The following is an 18,650-nucleotide window of genomic DNA, read 5'->3' as shown; positions in this document are numbered from 1 at the left end:
ACTGAGGGCAGCCCATGAGGGCTCTTGACTCTGGGACCACTGCTCGTGTGTGTGTGTGTGTGTTTAAACTGAGATAAGTGTCTTTGCATGTCTCAGCCGTGGGGGCTGTATCACTTGGTTTGCCCAACTGAAGTTCAGCAAGTGCACCCTGGAGCTTCAGGAGAGAATATGGCAAGGCCTGGGTCTGGGGGCTGCGTTCCGTTCCTTCTGTCCAATGCTAACCAGTCTCAGAAGGAACAACTACAGTATCTTTGATCACAGTGGTTCCAAGAATCACACACATACCACCACAGTTGAAGAATATTTAACTTTTCTTAAAAAAAAAAAAAAAAAAAAAAAAAAACTTAACCATGAAAGGAAGAAAATAAGAGTATACATTATTTTAACAGCAAAACAGTCATTTCCATATCTATATTTTATATATTATATATATATATTTATATATATATATGTATATATACACCTAGCACAGTGTGTATATTCTATTAGTCAGTGGGGGGTGGAGTGGGTGTGGTAATGGGGGCCAAGGCTGTGGTAGCCCCTGGGGATGGTCCTAGGTTAGTTGAGGGACTCCAGCATTCAACCCCCTACCCCCCGTCCTGGGGCCCAGTTTTCAGCTCTGTACCTGATACACTGGTTTTCTACGGGGAGAGGGTGGGGAAGGGTGGACACAGGTAGGGTAAGAAGTTCCCCTGAAGATGAGAAGTCTTGGGAGGGAGGGAGGGGCTCAGCACCGGGCCAGGAGGCTGGAAGCTGGGGGCCTCAGGGATGGCCCCACCTCTGGGTCCTGATCCTGGAGCTGGGCCGCTAACTAGGAGGCCCAAGTGAACCTCCTGTTCCCTTAGCAGCCCCTCTGTAACTGCCTCCAGCGCTCCAGGATCAGAAACAAAAAAGGGTGAAGTTATTTACAATCGCAGAGATACACATACAATACATACATATTTATAGGAAACCAAAGTGACAAAGAGAGGAGAGGTGGAGACACCCACCCAGCCTGGGGGTCCTGTGGAGAAGGGAGGGGAGGAAGAAAGTGCATTTACACCGGAGCTGCCTCCTTACACTCACACTGGCTTGTCTGAGGGCACCCACACATACAGGCGCGCACAAGTACGTGGGGATAAGGGGGGCCTTTCAGATGCAGTCTGCATGCTTAGAGACAGGAGGCCTTGAAGGGGTGGCCTGAAGGGAGGGGAAAAGACACTGACACTTGACTCCAATCTGAGCAGACCAAGCAACATGCGGATCTCCCCCGGGGTCTCGGCTGGAGCCTTCTCCTCAGCCGCCTCTTCCGCAGGGAGGAGGTCTAGGGTCTCCCCACCCTGCGCCTGCCTCAGGCCAGTCCCTAGCGGAGGAGTGGGGATGTGAGGACTCAGTGGTTCCGACAGCTACGGTCCTGGGGATGCGGCTGTGTCTGCCATGCCATCTTCCAGCGGAGTGGGGCCTGTGGGGAGTGGGGATGGCGGTGAGGAGCCGGCCTGCGAGATGGCCCTCCCCCATGTTTCTCCTGGGCAGTCCTCAGGCCTGTGAGAGCAGCTCTTTAGTGCCATCCTCCAGTGACAGGCGTTCTCCTCCACCAGAAACCTCAGAGTTCCCTGTGGGGCCTGGAAAGAGCTGTCTGCTGAACCCCACTTCTGTTTTGTTGGCCTCCAAACCCATGGGTAGGTATGGGTCTGCCTGCCTGAGTGGGAGCACAGCCGTGGCCCCAGCCCACACAATCTGCTTCTGAAGCACTTATTAAGGATGGGTTTCGGATGTGAGACTAGGTTCCTCTTGGGTTATCTCCAGAACCCAAGGAGAAAAGAGGGTTCAGTTCTAAGGTTCCCACTTTTAGGGGAGCTTCCTCCTCCTGAAGCTGAGGAAATGAGTGAATGAATTGTACTTGAGGAGTAAAAAAAAAATGAGACCCCTTCTCAAAACTCCCCCATCTTCTCATAGCCGTGTGGTGATGTTTCCTCAGGAGCCGAAGGCCTTCTCCACACACCCACCCACCCCCAACCCCAGAGGACCTCACTCACCATCCTCAGGACAGGGCCCCAGTTCGCGGCTGTCCGTGGAGTCAGAGGCCGGGGGCTCCTTGGCTGGAGGGGAGAGGGAGCTTTCTATCCATCTAGCTGCCTCCGTGTGGAAACTGCCCACAGGTGTGGTGCCGCCAGATGACTGGCCCCCGAGGGACCTGAGCAGCTCTCTGTGGGCCAGCTCCATGTCCTGGAAGAGTAGCACAGGGATATCTGCTCTCCAGCCCCTCTGGGGAAGAGGCTGTGCTAGAGGGTGGCGGGGCGGGCTGAGGCCAGAGCCCAGGGCCAGGATCTAGGGCCCCTGCAAAGACAGCTCTTGTGGGTGAAGGGTCTCGGAGGGGTGGACTGCGCCTCTGGGGACCTGAGCCCTTACCTTGAGCCGGTTGAGCTTGAGGGTAAGCTGCTCGATGGTGCGGAAGATCATGCCCACATCCCTGAGGGCCAGACTTGGGGGAGAGCGGCTGGGGCGCTTTTGATCTCCATGGCCTCCCTGAAGTGGGGGCTGAGGCTCTGTCTGCCAGGCAGGGAGGCCGTCGGGCTGGGAAGGGCTCGTGTGTGCTCCTGACGGCTCAGTACTTGAGTCAGGGGGTCCTGCCGGCATGCTGACGTAAAAGCAGTTCCCTGTCCCCAGCAAGACAAAGAAATTAGGAGGCAAACAGAGGAAGTCTAAGCTGCCTTCTGCCCCCAGTGTCTCTCTCCCAGGCTGACCCATAGGCCCAGGGAAGCCACTGCAGATGAGCTCAGAGCAGGCTGGCCCCAAGCTGCCTACCAGTCTCCCCAAACCCTTTGCCTTGAGAACCTTCGAGATGGTGATGTTGCCCAGTGGGGCCCACACCAGGGGGAGACTAAGGAGCTAGTAGTGGAGGTTAAGGGAGAAGAGGCAGGGTGGTTGTGTTTCTTCTGGGAAACCGCAGTGGCCCCCATTCCCTGAAGGAAGGGTGAAGAGGGGGGTGAGCTGGCTTTAGATGCTTCTGAAAGAGGTGGGTGGGCGCCTCCTTCTTCTACCCCATCTCAGGCTCTGCTGAGCTTCAACACAGCCCCCTCCCCAATGGCCAATTACTTCGTGATCTTTCAGATACCTCATCAGAGAGGGTTAGGGACAGCTAGAGAAGGATGCCGAGGGTCCCTGACAGGACAGTCAGCATAGGTAAACGTCCAGGAGCCTGGGAGGCCCCGCACGCCCTTTCCCACAGTGACCCTGACTGGTGTGGTGGTTGGTGTGGGGGGTGAGGTGGCTCAGAGGGTCAGGCTAAGGACACTGCGCTCACCTCCCCCACCGCCTGTGACTCAGCACAGCTGCTTCATCTGCGGCTCTGAAAGGGGCCTGTGCAGCTCTTGGAGAGGGGCTGGCACAGGTGTGGCCCGCCACCTTTAGGCCCACGGCCTACTCTCCCCGATTCCAGACAGTTGAAGAATGTGTATGGTGGTGCATGGACCCACGTGACTGCAGGCAGGGGTCTAACCCCGGAAGCCCAGCTCTGCCCTCAAGGGCTCCCATTCCAGCCCTGCCTGCCTCTGGCTCCAAGGAGAGGTTCGTTACCCGCAGCCTTTGCTCCGCCTTCCGCTTCGGGTGGCTCAGGCCCTGCCTGGCCACTCTCTGGTAGTGCAGGGACCACCTTGCTGCCTGCCACCTCCGCTGCACCAACACCACCACCAGGGAGAGCAGAGACCGAGAGAAGGAAAGGGAAGGGAGACGGAGCAGGAAGGAGAGGGAGAGAGAAGAGGCAGGTGTGGGGCGGGGCGGGGGGGGGTGAAGAAAAAGAAAAAGGGAAGAACAAAGTAAACACAAGATCACACATGATTACACCCCGCAGAGCTACAGAGAACTGCTCCACCAATTCACCAATTCACCAGAGGAGAGAGAAGGAAGGTCAGGTCCCAGAAACCCAGGAGAGAGCGCAGACCTCGGGCAGGTGGAGAGAAAAATGCTCCTGGAAAAGGAGGCAGAGCTGGGCACTGGGGGAGGAAAGGAGACCCCTGGCACTGGTGTGGACACCCCCCGCCCCTCTTCCCCTCACTGCTGCACTCCTCAGACCAGGCTGCCCTCTCCTCAGCTGACTCTTCCCTCCGTCGTCTGGGCTCTGGCCAAACCTGCCCTGACCCCTGTCCCAGCCCGTCCTGGTTTTTCCTGTATTAAAACCGGGGCCGCCCAGCTCCCTGCTCATTCACCAGAGCCTCCCAGTCTCACACGGCTCCCCAGCCCGTCCTGCGGGCCGCCCAGCTCCCTGCTCACTCACCAGAGCCCCCCAGTCTCACACGGCTCCCCAGCCTGTCCTGCAGGCCGCCCAGCTCCCTGCTAATTCACCAGAGCCCCCCAGTCTCACACGGCTCCCCAGCCTGTCCTGCAGGCTGCCCAGCTCCCTGCTCACTCACCAGAGCCCCCAGTCGCACACGGCTCCCTAGCCTGTCCTGCAGGCCGCCCAGCTCCCTGCTCACTCACCAGAGCCCCCCAGTCTCACACGGCTCCCCAGCCTGTCCTGCAGGCCGCCCAGCTCCCTGCTAATTCACCAGAGCCCCCCAGTCTCACACAGCTCCCCAGCCCGTCCTGCAGGCCACCCAGCTCCCTGCTCACTCACCAGAGCCCCCAGTCTCACACGGCTCCCCAGCCCGTCCTGCAGGCTGCCCAGCTCCCTGCTCATTCACCAGAGCCCCCCAGTCTCACACGGCTCCCCAGCCCATCCTGCAGCCCTCCTGTCGGCTCTGCCTGCAGACCCACCCCGCGTCCGCCCCAGACATCAATGCTTCCTTGCTGCTCTTTGGAGCCACCAGCTGTAGCCCTCTGCCCATGTCTTTCTGGAGATGAAGACCCTGAGAAGAGCCCCACTTCTCCTTAGGACTGCGAGCAGTGAACAATGCTAGCAGAAACTTACTGGCAGCTGACTTGTGCCACAGTGATATCCTCATAACGCAGAATGAAGTCCAGAGGGGCTTTAGAATTTCTCCCAGGGTCACAGGGATATTAAGTAACAGAGCTCGGACCCTGTACCTCGGCTGTCTGACCCCTAAGCCTTTACATGATGTCAACAGGTCTCCTTCCCTAGGATCGGGACAAACCTCTGCACACACGGCTTCCAGACAGGGGCGGTGGGGAGGGGGGAAGCAGCCAGCTGGAAGACTCAGTGCTCCCCTAGCAAAGCTGGCCATGTGCCCCCCAGGGGACACCCCAACTTACTTTACCTTTTCTTACAACTTTGTAACTTCCTGTGCCCTCTGTGCTTGAAGCTTCTTCCTCCGGACTCTTGTCTAGCTCGGGAGATTCCCAGATCCCAGAATTCCTGGTCCTTGGGGGCAGTTGTTCCAGAGAACGCAAAGCCATGTCCTCCTGTCCAGGCTGGCTCCACTCTGGCCCCAAGAGTGGGGCAGTGTCCCCTTCAGTCCCCGCAGGAGCTCGCCCTGGGGAGCCTGGGTCCCAGGGGTGCGAAGTGATGCTGATGAAGGAGGGTGTAGGGGTCAGGTCGTCCTCGGGCTCCCCGGCAGCTCGGGGGTCCGTGGGGTGACCGGGCAGCAGGCTCCACAGGATCAGGTGCCGCAGGTTCTCCACTGGAGGGGAAACAGGGGGATGGCTTCCTGGACACAGGACCGCACACCTGGCCATGGCGGGAGCGGGTGCAGAGGAGGTGGGGGGCTGCTGCTCCCTTCTCCCCGCCCTGGTGGCACTGCCTCCGCAGTCACAGGGTGGAGCTGGGAGACTCTGGCCAACCAGCTGGGGGGTGGGCTGAAGGGCGGGGCAGGGGGACAGGAACAACAGCGGTCTCTCTGCATCCTTCTCTCCTTGAGCGCAACTCAGGGAGAGCCTCTGAGCAGGCCGAGTTGAGTATCTGCCTGTTGACACTGGCCAAGCCGCTGGGGCACTGGGGGCTGACAGCCAGGGCCAGGAGGCACTCACCGTCCTCCAGGGCTGCGTCGGCGAGTCCTTCTATGAAGAGAGGGCCTGGGAGGGGCAGGAGGAGGGGGTCCCTCGTCCTGCTTCCCCTGTGCTCACTGTCCAGCGAGGCAGAAGAGTGAGGCAGCGCTCCCAGTTCCTCTTCCTCCACGCTGCCCTCCTGCTCAGCATCTGCCAGCAGGGCCGAGGGCTTCCCTTGGACCCTCTGCTGGCACCCCATGCCTGTTTCAGATGGGAGGACAGTATAAAGCAGGGAAAGAGGGAGGGCATGTACGGGCTGATCCCAGGTCCAGCTTCGGGTTCAAGGGGCTGGGAACACTGGCTGATTCATTTCACAATGTTTACTGAGCCTCAATCATGGCCAGGCACCATCCCAGGCTCCTGGCACACATCAGTAGAAAAAAACAGAGATCCCTGCCCCGCGGAACTTAAATTCTAATTGACGAACATAGAGAAAAAGAAAATAAGTAAATTAACTACATGAATTAGCTAAGAAGTGCGATAGGAAAGAAAAAACCATACGTGGGGGTATGGAAGATCACGAATGCTGGTATTAAACCGAGTGGTCAAAGAAGGTAAATTGCTGCAAAGCTGACAATCTATCTGCACAAAGACTTGAAGTGGGGAGGGAGTTAGGAGGAGCATTCACGCGGAAGGAATCAGAAAACAGACCCAGCCAGGGAGCCTACTCAGGAGATTTCTCTCTCAACTTGAGGCGGTAAGTTACTTCACACTAAAAACTCAACCAGAGTTCTGTCTGGGGCCCTCGTGCCCCTGTCGACCTAGTGACTGTATCTTCAGCCCTCTGAGCTCCACTCCCCATCCCCACCCTCAGGATTCCCATACCAGCACACCTCTAAGAGCATCTCGTTCTCCACTAGGAGCCCCCAGACTCTACCCGACTGCCCCCTCTTCCTCCTCAGGGGGGAAGCTCTGTTCACTTGAGCCTGTTCTTTCCTCTTCAGACCTCCTTCCTCATTCTGCTTTTCTCTGTTCTTATGGCCCTTTATGGCTCTCTCCTATCACCCCCAGCCACCTCCTTATTTGTGCCTACAGAGAGTGAACTGGGTCGGGCCCCCACAGAGACAGCTCAGGGACTTACCTCCAGGGGCTGCCCCAGGCTCCGCTTCACCACGGAACACCTCGGAGTCATCCGGTCCTGCCCTGTGAGGAGAAACAGTCAAGGTGAGAGAGGCCTGCCTGCCTGGAATTCTGGCTCTCTGCCAGCTGGGAGATGGCCACGTCATGAAATTCCACTCTGGCCTCCTGAGTTCACATGGGCAATGCAGGAGCAGGGCCAAGAAGGCAGTGGCTTAGATTTCAGACCTGCTGTCTGGTTAGCAACCTGGAGAGGAGGGTGGGTGCTGGCCAAGCTTCTCTTGGTCCTGATTCTGCCCCCTCACCCCCACAACTCAGGCACAGTCTGAGCTGGGCAGTGGGGGTAAGGCCAAGCAGGGACAGAAGGTGGAGGTGCAGGCGTGCCTTACTCCACCTGCCTGCTAACACCCGGCAGCTGAGGTTGCCCAGCCCAGGGGACGAAGGGCTTAGAAGCAGCACACAAGTGGCTTGGAGGGGGGATGGTGAGCGGGCCTGGAGGGCTGCTCACCTGCTGCGTGGGGGGCTCTGGTCGGCTGGCTCCTGGGGGCCTGGGGGCGGGGGGTGGATGGGTGTTGGGGCAGCTCCGGGGAGCCTGGTGGCGTTCCTAACAGCCTCTTCTAAGAGCTCCATCCACCTGTTGCTCAGCAGGAAAAGAGAGGTCTGGTGGTGACAAGAGGGCAGAGGAGCACAGTGCCTCCCCCACCAACCCCGAGTCAGAGCTGCGAGGCCCTCTGCCAGAGCCTGCACTGAGGACCCTCTGCCCAGTGGGCGTCCCAGCACCCGTGCAGCTCTGATTGGCTGCCCCACCTGGGGCAGGTTTATATACCTCGCAGCTACCAACTGCTGAACACCAACCCTCTGTTAGGCTCTGCGCTCTGCATTCAGTATCTGTTCTCTCTCAACGTAACTCCCAAGAGGCAGCGCTATCCGCAGTCACAGATGGAAGCCCCGAGAAACTGTCTGACCCAAGCTAAGCTGTCTCTGGCCTCTGTGTCAGACAGGCTACTACTGAGGCTGGCTACTGTCGGGAATATGGGCAGGTGGATGCCGGGGGGTGGAGATGACAGTTATGGAGGCAAACACCTTTGAAGAACGCAGGCATTTAAAACACTTGATGGAGAAAGAGAAGAAGAACCCAGGGGAAGGGAGCGGAGCCAGAGAAAGGAGAGGAGCAGCGGATGGCTGGAAGACCGCTGGTAGCGCCTCTTTCCTTGGACAGGCCGCTCACGGGTTTAGGGATGGCGATCCCGAAAGCCTCTCTGTGTCTGTCTTATCTCCCTCTTCTGCGTCAAGGCCCCATCCTCTAACCACTCCGGGCCCAGTCCTGGTCTCACTGTCCAAGTCCTCACACACCGCCCTGGTCCCACGGGGATGGCAGTTACGCGGGACTGCCCCGCTTCCCAGCAATCCTCACGTGTTCTTGTCTGATGATGTCAAAGCCACCAGCTCGTAGATCTGGGGTGGGCCCAACTCAGAGGTACAGATGATGAAGAAGGCCCGTTTATCTGTGAGGAAGAGAGAAGCAGAAGGGTCTGTACTGGGGGTGGCAGAGGCATGACTGCAGCCTGGGTCAGGTGACAAAGTGTGGTCTTGACACCCTGACCCTCAACCAGGTGGAGAATGCAGCGCTAGTTGGACCTAGGTCATTGGGTTCCACTTACAGAAGGACAGAGGCCATTCTGGCTCCTCTAATGCCACCTTCATAGTCCTTGCCGCCCACTTTCCTCACAGTGAGGGCTGAGGGTTATAAAACCACATCACACCCATCCTCCCTTTCCACCTCCTCCAAGAGACAGGCATCGCATCACTCCCCACGCTACAGCTGAGGAGAGCGAGCCCAGAGCCCTTCCTGTACATGCCCCGCTTCTCACTAACGTGCCCCGAGCACAGGGCTGGGCTCTGGACTGTGGATGTGAACTCTGCCTGTCCCTCCTGCAGCAGGAAGGCGTGTCCTACTCGTCTCTGCCCAGTTCTGCTTCCTCATCCTCAGGCCACCCTCGGTGCTCACATCCCATCCTGCCTGCACCAGGCTGTCCACCTTTATCCCCATCCTACCTCATACTGAACCACATCTTCCTGCTTAGATGAGTCAGGGTAGAAGGAAAGTCACACAGGCAGGCCAGTAAGTTCATCACCCAGCGCTCACTGGACGTGAGTACCAGGGTGCATGGCCTGGGACCTGGGCCAGCTGGGGCTGTCTCCTCGTGGGTACCTGTGGCCACCGAGCGGACGAGCACGGCGTTGAGCTTGAGCACGGGGCTGAAGGTTTGCTTGCTGTCCGAGGAGCCCACGGCTGTCTTGCTGTGGCACTTGAGCAGCAGCTTCTCGTCCTGTTTCTGCAGCAGCACCAGGAGGTCCTCCAGCAGCAGCACGTGGAGGTCTGGAGGACGGTGGTGCTGGTGAGGGTTACCCGCTGCCTGCTCAGCCCTCACCAGCACCTGGGATACCAGAGGCTCCTGGATGGTCGTCCTCAGTCTGGGAAGCCCTGGAGTCTGGTGACCTGCTTGGTTTTTGGTCCTCACTCCCCATGCTGTGCTCCAGGTGCCCTGAGCTCTCAGCCCTGGTGGTGTTTGGAGCTGCCTCCCAGCTACCTTACCGCCCTTAAGAGCGCCAGGTACAGGGCTGATGATCCAGAGAGGAAGAGCCCGGGTGACGCCCTAGATTCCCTCTTGGCCCCAGGCCCCTGGCGCTTACCCAAGGTTTTATCCTTGCTGATCCTCCAGGTCAGAGGCCCCTCATGGATCATCTTTCTGGTTGTAAGATCCAAACTCTGTTAAAGAGACACCATTCATTCAACAAGCATCTGAAAACCTGGACTCTATGCCAAGGTGCTGGGCATCAGTGGTGTGAACAAGAGCTAGTCCCTTGCCCTCACATTCTTGTGGGGGATGCAAACAAGTAAAAAGGCAACTGCAAAGTCCGGCCACGTGCTGTGCTGGGGGATACACTGGTGGCCCCAGCGGGGGTCTCTCTACCCCCTACCACACGCTGTTGATCCTCCAAAGGGGGTCCTGCCCATGCCTTCAGCTTTATTTCCTCCCACATGGCCTTCACTGTTACCTTGAGTCTGTTCCCACCTCCTGCTCTCCCTGGCTGAGTTCTCACATCTAGCCTCTGTAGTCGGGCTGTTTGCCCTTGTCTGTCTAGGGACAAGGTGACAACAGTAACCGGTGCTGTGTAACTCCAGGGATCTCATCACACGTCCTTTTACAAACCGGCACAGGTCTCCTGCCCCCAGTACTCTCCAGGTCCTGAGTGGACTGCTGCTCCTAAGGAGGCCCAAGAAGTATGTGTGCCTGTGGGGCTCTGACCTTGAACTCTGCTGCCAGGGGGTTGCTGGCCCTCTCCAGAGAGGTGGTGTCCAGGCGCTTCTGGTAGCCTTCCAGACGGTGCCGGTTCTCTGTCTGCTTTACTGCTTCGTTCACATACTTGAGAATTTCCCGGCACTGGTCCCGGGCCCGGCAGAGTTTCTCGTGCTCGGAGGTGCCGCCTGCCCATGGGGTAACGAGGGTTTTTAGGGCTCCTGCCAGATGAGCCTGCCAGGAGCTGGCTACCGACACACATTAGTGGGCTACCGGGGCCAGCTAGTCACACGTCACGGGGATGGGTGGAGATATACCACCCTGCCTAACTTGGACCTCAAACTTAAGGACGACATATTTTGAGGATGCATAGGCGTCAGACCTCTGCTCTGCAGACAGTGATGGCTCTTGGGAATTCCTGCCTAGATTACAACTGGCTCTACAGGTGTGGGGACATGGATGGGGACCGAGGGAGCGATGGCGCCTCCCTCTAAGAACAGGGAATTGCGGGTCCTTCCCACTTCTCCACGCTGAGGCCAACGTCTCCAACTTGAGGGTGGTGAAAGGTGCTCGGGATCCCAGGGACAGTGACGACCTGGGGCTAGACCCCCTATTCAGCTTGGTCCCCTACTCCTCTGGAGTAACTCACCATGCATAGCTGTATCTTTTGCGCATCACAACGCCCCCAGAGATGTCCAGCAGGGGGTATGAATGGGACTAAAATCCAGTCACAACCTCTGGTGCGGGACCACGCCCCTCAGAGGAGCCAAGGTGCCCTGTGTGCCAACCCCACATCATCAGAGCCTTTGCTCCCATCTGCACAGAGGCCCCACACAGGCCAGTGGCAGCCTGTACCTCCTCCTGTGCTGAGAACCTTATTTATTGCCAAAGCACATTACTACAATGGTTATCTTCTCTGAGACTGACCGTAAGAACACAAGGATGAAGACCCTCAAGACCAGAGAGGTCAAGTGACTTGTTAAGGTCACAAAGCAGGTCTGTGCCAGAACCAGGCTGTGGGCTACGGGCTGCTGCCTCCCAAGGCCAGGTGTCCGTGGGCCCTACCCTCCGTGTGCTTGATGATGTTCTCCAGCAGCAGCGGGTATTTGGTGAGCCGCTGCATCTCGGAGATGATGAGGTCTCGAAGCTGCAGTCGCCGGCACTGAGGGTGGCTCTCGGCCTCCTACAGGGAAGGACGCACAGAGGAAGATGGCAGCCCGGTTAGGAGCTGGCTTGTGGGCGCAGGACCCACAGGACGGGACAGATGCTAAATAGGTCCTAATTCCAGAACAGTCGCTCAGAAATGGTGGTGGCAGCTTCTTGCTTTGATATTTAGGAAAAAGCTGGTGGGGGCAGGAAGACAACAGCCCAAGAAAGGGATACGGTCAAGCCACATAAAGCAAGGATTATTCCCACTTTATAGACAAAAAAACTGAGATCCATCTGAGTAAATACAGGCACTAGTAGGTAAGCAGAGCCATCTGATGGCAAGTCTGGTGTCTCTGTCTTGAAAGCGGGTATATGTCAGTGTTTCTGAAGAGGGGGCCTGGGGAGGGTGTGGATGGAGCAGAATTGCTGGTCACCAACCCTGGTAGAGAGAAGAGGCCAAGGTGCCTGGAGCTGGGGGCCAGGGGGGCAGTCTGGGAGATCGTGGGTTGACCTGGTAAACTCTCCCCCTCGGCCTCACTGAGCTAAGACTGGACTGGCTGGTTTCAGCGGTGACAAGCAGAGGCCAAGCGTACCTGCATGAAGAGCTGGAACCGGCTCTCCTTGCGCTGCCTGGTCTTGATCAGCTCCAGAGCGATGGACTGATAGGAGCAGAACTGTGCAGCCACCTCCTGGAGCTCCTCCCGGGCAGGGCCGTCGAACTGACAAGGAGAATGGACACCATACAGCCCACCTCACACCCCGGCCTGGAACCTCTCCCCCTCTTCCTCCAAGGCCTCCCCGGGGCCTGGGCAGCCATACCCGAGCCAGCATGAGGTCACTGACTTCTTTGATAATGGGGCCCTCCTCCCGGAGCTTCCTCATAGCTTCACACCAGGAATCTGGGGGCAAGGAGAGAAGACAGAAGCGCCTGGGGTTGAGCTGTGTGGCCAGGCCCTTGGTGATGGGGGAAGAGGTCTCTGAGGGTTGTGCCATGGGGGCAGGGTCTGGGAGCCACTTCACGCGTGGGGGAGTTGGAATGCTGGCTTCAGGCTGGGCATCAGGTTCTCCCACCAAAAAGAAGAGGCAGGGGCTATGTGCTTGGGGGTCCTGGCATGTGGGCAGAAATCTGAAGGCTGGCCAGGGGCGGGGGCGGGTGGGGAGCTCCTCACTGTGGATCTCGATGAGCTCGGGAAGGTTGGGGAAGAGCCGGGCCAGCTCCTCTCGGGGCAGCAGGCCCTCCTTCTTCATCCGCTGGTAGAAGATCAGGTCCAGGACCCGGAGTGTGCGCAGATGGGATGCCTCGGTCACGAACAGCTCTGAGCAGGTGCAGGGGTAAGGAGGGCCAGAGAGACAGCAGGACAGCCATCAGCAAGGATATACTGGGACCTCTCCTGAAGGCCAGGATGGAGGTGGTCCTCATAGGAATCACAGCATGGGCCGGCCGTGCCCTAAGGCCCCACCCTCTCTCTCTACCACCCTTTGTGTCCGAGGTGCTCTGCACCTGTTACCACACGAGTCAGCGTGGAAGTAGGGAGAGGCAGCTGGTCTCACCATTGATGACCTCCTGCCGGTCAATCTCCCTCTGGCTCAGCCTGGCCACCACGTCCTTGCCCACTGTGTGCTGCCAGTTCTGGGCGTCTGGCTCTGGCTCCAGGTCAGACAGCTGGCCCAGATCATCTTCTAGCAGGTTGGGGAGGAGGGGGTCTGTGCAGAACCCCAAGTTGGGGGACTCGATACTCCTGGGGGAAAAGAGGTGCCGGCTTAGTGCCACACGGAGGAAGAGGTCAAACGTGGGGTGTGTCCCCCACTCCCCTGCCCAACCTGCTTGTCCTGGGCCCTGGGAAACCAGGAAGCCAGGAAGAGGAGTTGCACCGCCAACAGGCCAGCAGAAGGCATGCCTGGGTTGGGGACACCTAACAGAGACGCTGCTGCGCCCATCACTCACCTGCGGCCCATTTTGGGGGTGAAGGGAGGGGTTGGGTTCTCAAGAGACCTGTGGAGAGAATGTCAACTCTCAGCCACCCTCTGCTGCCTGGTCCCCAAGATACCAGTGGGCGGAGCCCTCCCCGAGCCCCGCCCACCTGGTGGAGAGGCTGGAGGCAGACGAGGAGGCTGACTGGTGCAGGCGGGCGGCTTCCGCGGCGGCGTCCATGTCCACGTCGCTGCGAGAGCGGGGCACGTTCTCCGCCTTCCGGGACCGCTTCATCTCCTCCCGGCCCTTCAGGCTCTCAGACCGGCCCAGGCGAATTTCTGAGCGTGAACTGGGTGGAAACAGCAAGAGACCTTGGGGTCTCACATCTGACCAGCTCTGACCTGCTACTCCATCTCAGGGCCTGCCTCGGCACTGCAGGCCTCCACTCCAAACACCAGCCCCAACGTGCCCAAACTCCCGGTGGCAGACGCTGCTCAGTGACAAACCGCTTTTACTACAGACTCCTTCCTCTCCCCAGCTAGGCTTGATGGACAGAGCCTCTCATCTTCCTCTTTCTTTTTAAAAAAATTTTATTTATCTTTTGGGTATGCTGGGTCTTCGTTGCTATGTGGGCTTTTCTCTAGTTGCGGTGTGCGTGGGCTTCTTATTGCGGTGGCCTCTCTTGTTGAAGAGCACGGGCTCTAGGGCATGCAAGCTTCAGGAGCTTCAGACTTGGGCTCAGCACCTGTGGTTCCCAGGCTCAACAGTGGTGGCCCCGCGGGCTTAGCTGCTCCGCGGCATGTAGGATCTTCCCAGACTAGGGATCGAACCCGTGTCTCCCGCACTGGCAGGCAGATACTTTACCACTGAGCCACCAGGAAGCCTTCATCTTCCTCCTGACTTATCAGAAAGGGATCCCAAAAGGAAGCTAAAATCTGGGACTTAACAGAATCAGACTTGTGGGGTATCTGGATGCCAAAGACTCTGAGTCCCCATCAGGCTGCTGTGGACACCAAAGTCTATCACCATGAACCATGAGGTCCTACCCTCCCTGCCCCCGCCATCTCCTGGCCGGCCCACCTGGCCCTCTGCTCTGGAACGGGTTGGTGCCCACCATGGACTCTGCTCGAGGCAGAGCTCTCCTTGTACAAGTACCCCCTCACATACTCTTTAGCATTCTCCATACTGCCTGTCAGAAAAGTCTATCTGAATTCCCACCCCTCCAGTTGCGATGTGGATAGTGGATTTCTTCTGTTCTTATCCTGAGAGCATCCTTTCTAGGCTTCCAGCCCCCTCGGAGCAGGGCAGCTTGGAAGGGTCCTTCAGGGGCATGCTTACTGATGGGCAGAAACCTGCTTCCTGGCCTGCCATTCTTGGTCACTGAGTGTCTGTGGGGCTTGAGATGCTGACGACTGGGTGCTGCTCTTTTTCAAGTCCTGCAGCGCATCAGCCCTGTGACAGCTGGCATCTCTGACCCCTAGCTGCCCCAGGATGGTGCCTCCCCCCATGGCCCTGCTGGGCTGGTTCTTTGCTGACATTATTGCTAATCTATTTCCTGCTCTGCATCTAGGACCACAGAAGGCCTGGGGAGTCTGGAGAGTTCTTAATAGCACAGCAGACTGCTGCAGAAAAGGAGCCAAATGGCCTGGTCTCCATTCATCAAGTCTGAACTGCCAAGGGATCCAAATGCCGCTCCCCTCTGGGTCCCAACAGTTTGTCTGCAGGGTTAGAACCCACACTGTCAGCTGATCCCCTACTGAACTCACTCCTTGAAGCCTGTCAGAACAATGCCAATACAGACTACCTCAAAACACGTGCACCAGTGCCCCACAATGGGTCACTTGAGCATCTCTCATCAAACCTTGTGCAATGAGGTTCCTGGGGCTTCTTTCAAGTACCCAGAAGGGAGCAATGATCCCAAGAAGAAGGAAGGCATACAACCCTTCTCTAGCCACAAGTTCCTAGGTTACTGCTGTCTAGAACTGGGGGCTTCTTATACCTGTTTAGTTTCTACAAAAACCTTTGACACACTACGCTGCCGATGTCATTTCTTCCAAGACTGTCTGTGAATTTATAATCGCCAAATTCAAACACTTCTGCCAGAATCCTATCCTCACCAATGTCTCAGGGCAAATTTATCTAACAACTTTAAGAATACGTTTACAAATGGTCTCAAATATTTCCTCAAAGTGCTGACAATATATCTTATAATTGTATATTTGATACATCTATAAGATCACACCTACCTCAGCAGTCATATAATTTGTATACTTAATTTACTCAGTAACATTAGAACTCAACCTCTGTTGTTGTTTTGTTGTTTAGTTGCTAAGTTTTGTCTGACTCTTTGAAACCCCATGGACTGTAGCCTGCCAGGCCCCTCTGTCCAGGGGACTTCCCCAGGCAAGAATACTGGAGGGGGTTGCTGCTTCTTTCTCCAGGGGATCTCAGCCCCTGACCCTGGCACAAATCTAACCTTTATCTTGCCTAAATCTTTGTTAATTCTCACTATGGCAAAACTTTTTAACATATATTAAGCTTACAAAGGCTTAGTATAAACAGAACGGAGTAGCCCCGCACACAAGTGGGAATTCTGATAACTAGTTACTTCAGGGGTAAATGAATGGTTTGATTGTGCAGGCCGATTCATGCCTTTGGGCCTGCATATAGTGCAGCTCAGCAGTGTACACAGGAACTAGTTTTGCACACACAGACCACATTTATTATATCTCAAGTGTGACTTAAGGAAGGTGCAAGGATGTTTCTGACTACGGGCAGCTTTTACTTTGAGTGCTGGCTGTAGAATGTTAGACCTAACTTGATGGTTGTCACGTCACAGTCAAGAGCAAGTCCAAGAGCACGTGTCAATGCCAGGGAGGGTTCTTCTTAGAACCCGGCCAGAGATGGAGAACGTGAGCAATACCACAGCCTCTGCTCCCCTTGTTCTTCCAGAAGAACACTTCATTTTGAATCAATGGCCTTTGTATCTCTTTGGTGAGGTGGATATCTGATGCCCATTATGCTATCTGCCTTTATAGCACCCAACAGAACCTCATCTTTAGCTCTCTTCTTCATGGGCACCAAAGACTGTCTTAACCCAACTTCCTTATTTTCCAAGATTTCCCTTCGCCAGCTCCCTCCACCCTCCCATCCCCAACCTGGACTCTTCTCTAGCTGTGTCATTTAGGGTTTCCTGACTAGTTGCTTTATAACACAGTCTAGCTCATTCTTAGTGTGGAGGCTGCTGAGTGGCCAGGGAGTGAATCCAAAGGAATTTTAAAGGCACATGATTCCTGCCGGAAGGTCAGGGGCCCTGCTCTCTCACCTGCTGGCCTGACCACCAGCACACAGTATGTCTTCTTTTGAAGACACCCAGGCAGGAAAGTTGGGGGAGAGGGAGAGAGCACTACAGCGGAAGCCTTACAGTATAGTGGGGGGTAAGGTAGCTGGCACTGAGCCCTGCTCCGCCCTGCCAGCGCTCCCCTCTCTGGGCAGCCAGCAGGCCCCGTCCAGCCACTGTTACCTGTTGCTCTCCAGCAGGTCCTCGGGAAAGCTTCCTGTTGAGAGGCGCTGCGTCCCAGGTTCCGGGGCGTCGTACTGCTGGTTGTTCTCAAAGTGCTGAATGATGTTCCTCACGTTGCCGGGTTTGACTGGAAGCAGAAAGATAATGAAAGATACTCTGCTTTCAGTTCAGGGACAACTCCTCAGGGCCCTTGCTCCCCTCGAGCCCAGAAGACAGTGATGAGTAAGCATGGATGAGAACAGTACGGGGCTGAGGTCAGGAGACACGGTTTGAGTTCTGGCTCTTCCACTGTGGGGTGTGGCATGTGCAGTCCCCCTCCTTTCTGGGGCTACTCTTTCTTCAGGTGCAAAATGAGAGGCTTTGGAAATATATTTGCGCTGCATACTTCTTTTGGTTCGCACATTCTTTATTACAATGACTCTCACACTTAAGAATCGTTACTAGGTTTCTAGGTTTTTCCCAAGAGCCATATACAGGCTTAAAAAATAGCCAGAAGACCGAAAACACATCTACCTGTAATTTGGCCAGGTTGCCAAATTATACCAAGCACTTCTCAAATTTATACCACTTTCAGAGTTCGCTATTGTGTTGTTCCTCGACTTGCCTTCCTGTTCTTTCTGCCTCTACTCCTGCCTCTTCATCTCCATCATTAAAGAATCAGACACTTCATTACCAGTGGTGGGTGGGGAGTGGGTCTTAGAAGGACAGATGTCACTCTCTGGCATTCAAAGCTAAGACAAAAGAGAGCTGTCTGTGTTCCAAGTAGAGAGAGCAGGTAAGAGTAAAAAGGCGTAGGTGATATTACCACATGGAGACCCTGGAGAAGAGAGCTCAGGCTGAGGGCTCAGTGGCTCCCATCTTCAAAGAGGATTTGCTAAGCTCCTGGTCCAGGCTGTCAGAACAAGAGATGGGCTAAAGATGCCACTCTGCCTGGGCCAACAGGAAGGATAAGTGGGATGCAGAAGGCAGACGAATATCCCTGGGCGCCAGGCCCTGATCCTGTCTGTACTAACCAGAGACTCTGCCATCGATATACACAATCTAAATCTCCCTGTGGATCTAAACCTGAGATTCATAAGAAAATTTCCAAGCCAGAAGAAACAGGAAAACATTTAACTGGGCTCTTCAAAGCTCACCATCCCACATCCTTTAGACAGGTAACGCTTTTCTGAAACTGCAGAACAGGTGGCTGTGTGTGTGTGGTAGGAGTCGAGGCTGCTGCCATCGCTCTCATTTTGGAGGTTAGAGTCAGAGCTGCCTGTCCCAGACTGAATGTGCACCTGGGCCCTGGGGCAACTGCAGGAGCCTGGGGCAGCTGTGCAGCCACAGCCCGAGCATCCCTGGCTGGGGGATGATGCGGGAGCCTGGGAACGTCCTAGAACACAGCAACTCCGGGCAGAGCCCATTGTTCCCCCTCCCCTGGGCCACTTGGAAAAGGCCCAGTTCTTGGGATATAGTTACACCCTAGCTTACACCCCAGACAAGGAACAGGTGTGGTCCTGAGATTTGGTATAACTGAATAACCCAGAGTAACAGAGGAAAAAACACGTAGAAAGGAACGCATTTTTGAAAAGAGCAAAGTTTTTACCAGCAGCCTTTGCTCTTCTTCCTCCATTCTCTGAATAACAATGAAACAAAGTAAAAGTGAATTATATGTCACTAACAATCAGATACATTAACTAATAAATCAGGCTAATAGCTGATGATCATAAATGGCAAGTTTCTCAGTAAATGAGGTTTTCTAGCTTTGGTGGTTGTTTGGTTTTAG

The 18,650-nt window shown here is 56.1% G+C and overlaps 1 protein-coding gene across 8 annotated transcripts in view; it reads right to left on the bottom strand.

The window, feature by feature from the left end:
- Window positions 1-460: 460 nt before the first annotated feature.
- ARHGEF11 (Rho guanine nucleotide exchange factor 11) overlaps window positions 461-18,650 on the bottom strand; it is a 118,064-nt gene continuing 99,874 nt past the window's right edge. For 7 of the 8 annotated variants that reach the window (XM_055583914.1, XM_055583917.1, XM_055583916.1 and 4 more), the window contains 20 exons: window positions 16,883-17,009; window positions 13,529-13,708; window positions 13,393-13,440; window positions 12,999-13,186; window positions 12,617-12,763; window positions 12,267-12,346; window positions 12,041-12,166; window positions 11,364-11,481; window positions 10,308-10,486; window positions 9,691-9,766; window positions 9,209-9,376; window positions 8,411-8,501; window positions 7,505-7,630; window positions 7,001-7,062; window positions 5,902-6,120; window positions 5,193-5,555; window positions 3,556-3,651; window positions 2,389-2,636; window positions 2,016-2,205; window positions 461-1,441 (listed from right to left, as the gene is read on the bottom strand). In XM_055583914.1, coding sequence (XP_055439889.1) covers window positions 1,386-1,441; window positions 2,016-2,205; window positions 2,389-2,636; window positions 3,556-3,651; window positions 5,193-5,555; window positions 5,902-6,120; window positions 7,001-7,062; window positions 7,505-7,630; window positions 8,411-8,501; window positions 9,209-9,376; window positions 9,691-9,766; window positions 10,308-10,486; window positions 11,364-11,481; window positions 12,041-12,166; window positions 12,267-12,346; window positions 12,617-12,763; window positions 12,999-13,186; window positions 13,393-13,440; window positions 13,529-13,708; window positions 16,883-17,009 — 2,888 coding nt within the window. In that variant the 3' untranslated portion in view covers window positions 461-1,385. The remainder of the gene's footprint in view (window positions 1,442-2,015; window positions 2,206-2,388; window positions 2,637-3,555; window positions 3,652-5,192; window positions 5,556-5,901; window positions 6,121-7,000; window positions 7,063-7,504; window positions 7,631-8,410; window positions 8,502-9,208; window positions 9,377-9,690; window positions 9,767-10,307; window positions 10,487-11,363; window positions 11,482-12,040; window positions 12,167-12,266; window positions 12,347-12,616; window positions 12,764-12,998; window positions 13,187-13,392; window positions 13,441-13,528; window positions 13,709-16,882; window positions 17,010-18,650) is intronic. The other variant, XM_055583920.1, reaches the window with a different exon arrangement.

The sequence above is a fragment of the Bubalus kerabau genome, chromosome 6 (assembly GCF_029407905.1).
Source record: "Bubalus kerabau isolate K-KA32 ecotype Philippines breed swamp buffalo chromosome 6, PCC_UOA_SB_1v2, whole genome shotgun sequence".
NCBI lineage: Eukaryota > Metazoa > Chordata > Mammalia > Artiodactyla > Bovidae > Bubalus > Bubalus kerabau.
The sequence above is the reverse complement of the archived record's forward strand: the minus strand, read 5'-3'. Positions and strand labels throughout refer to the sequence as shown.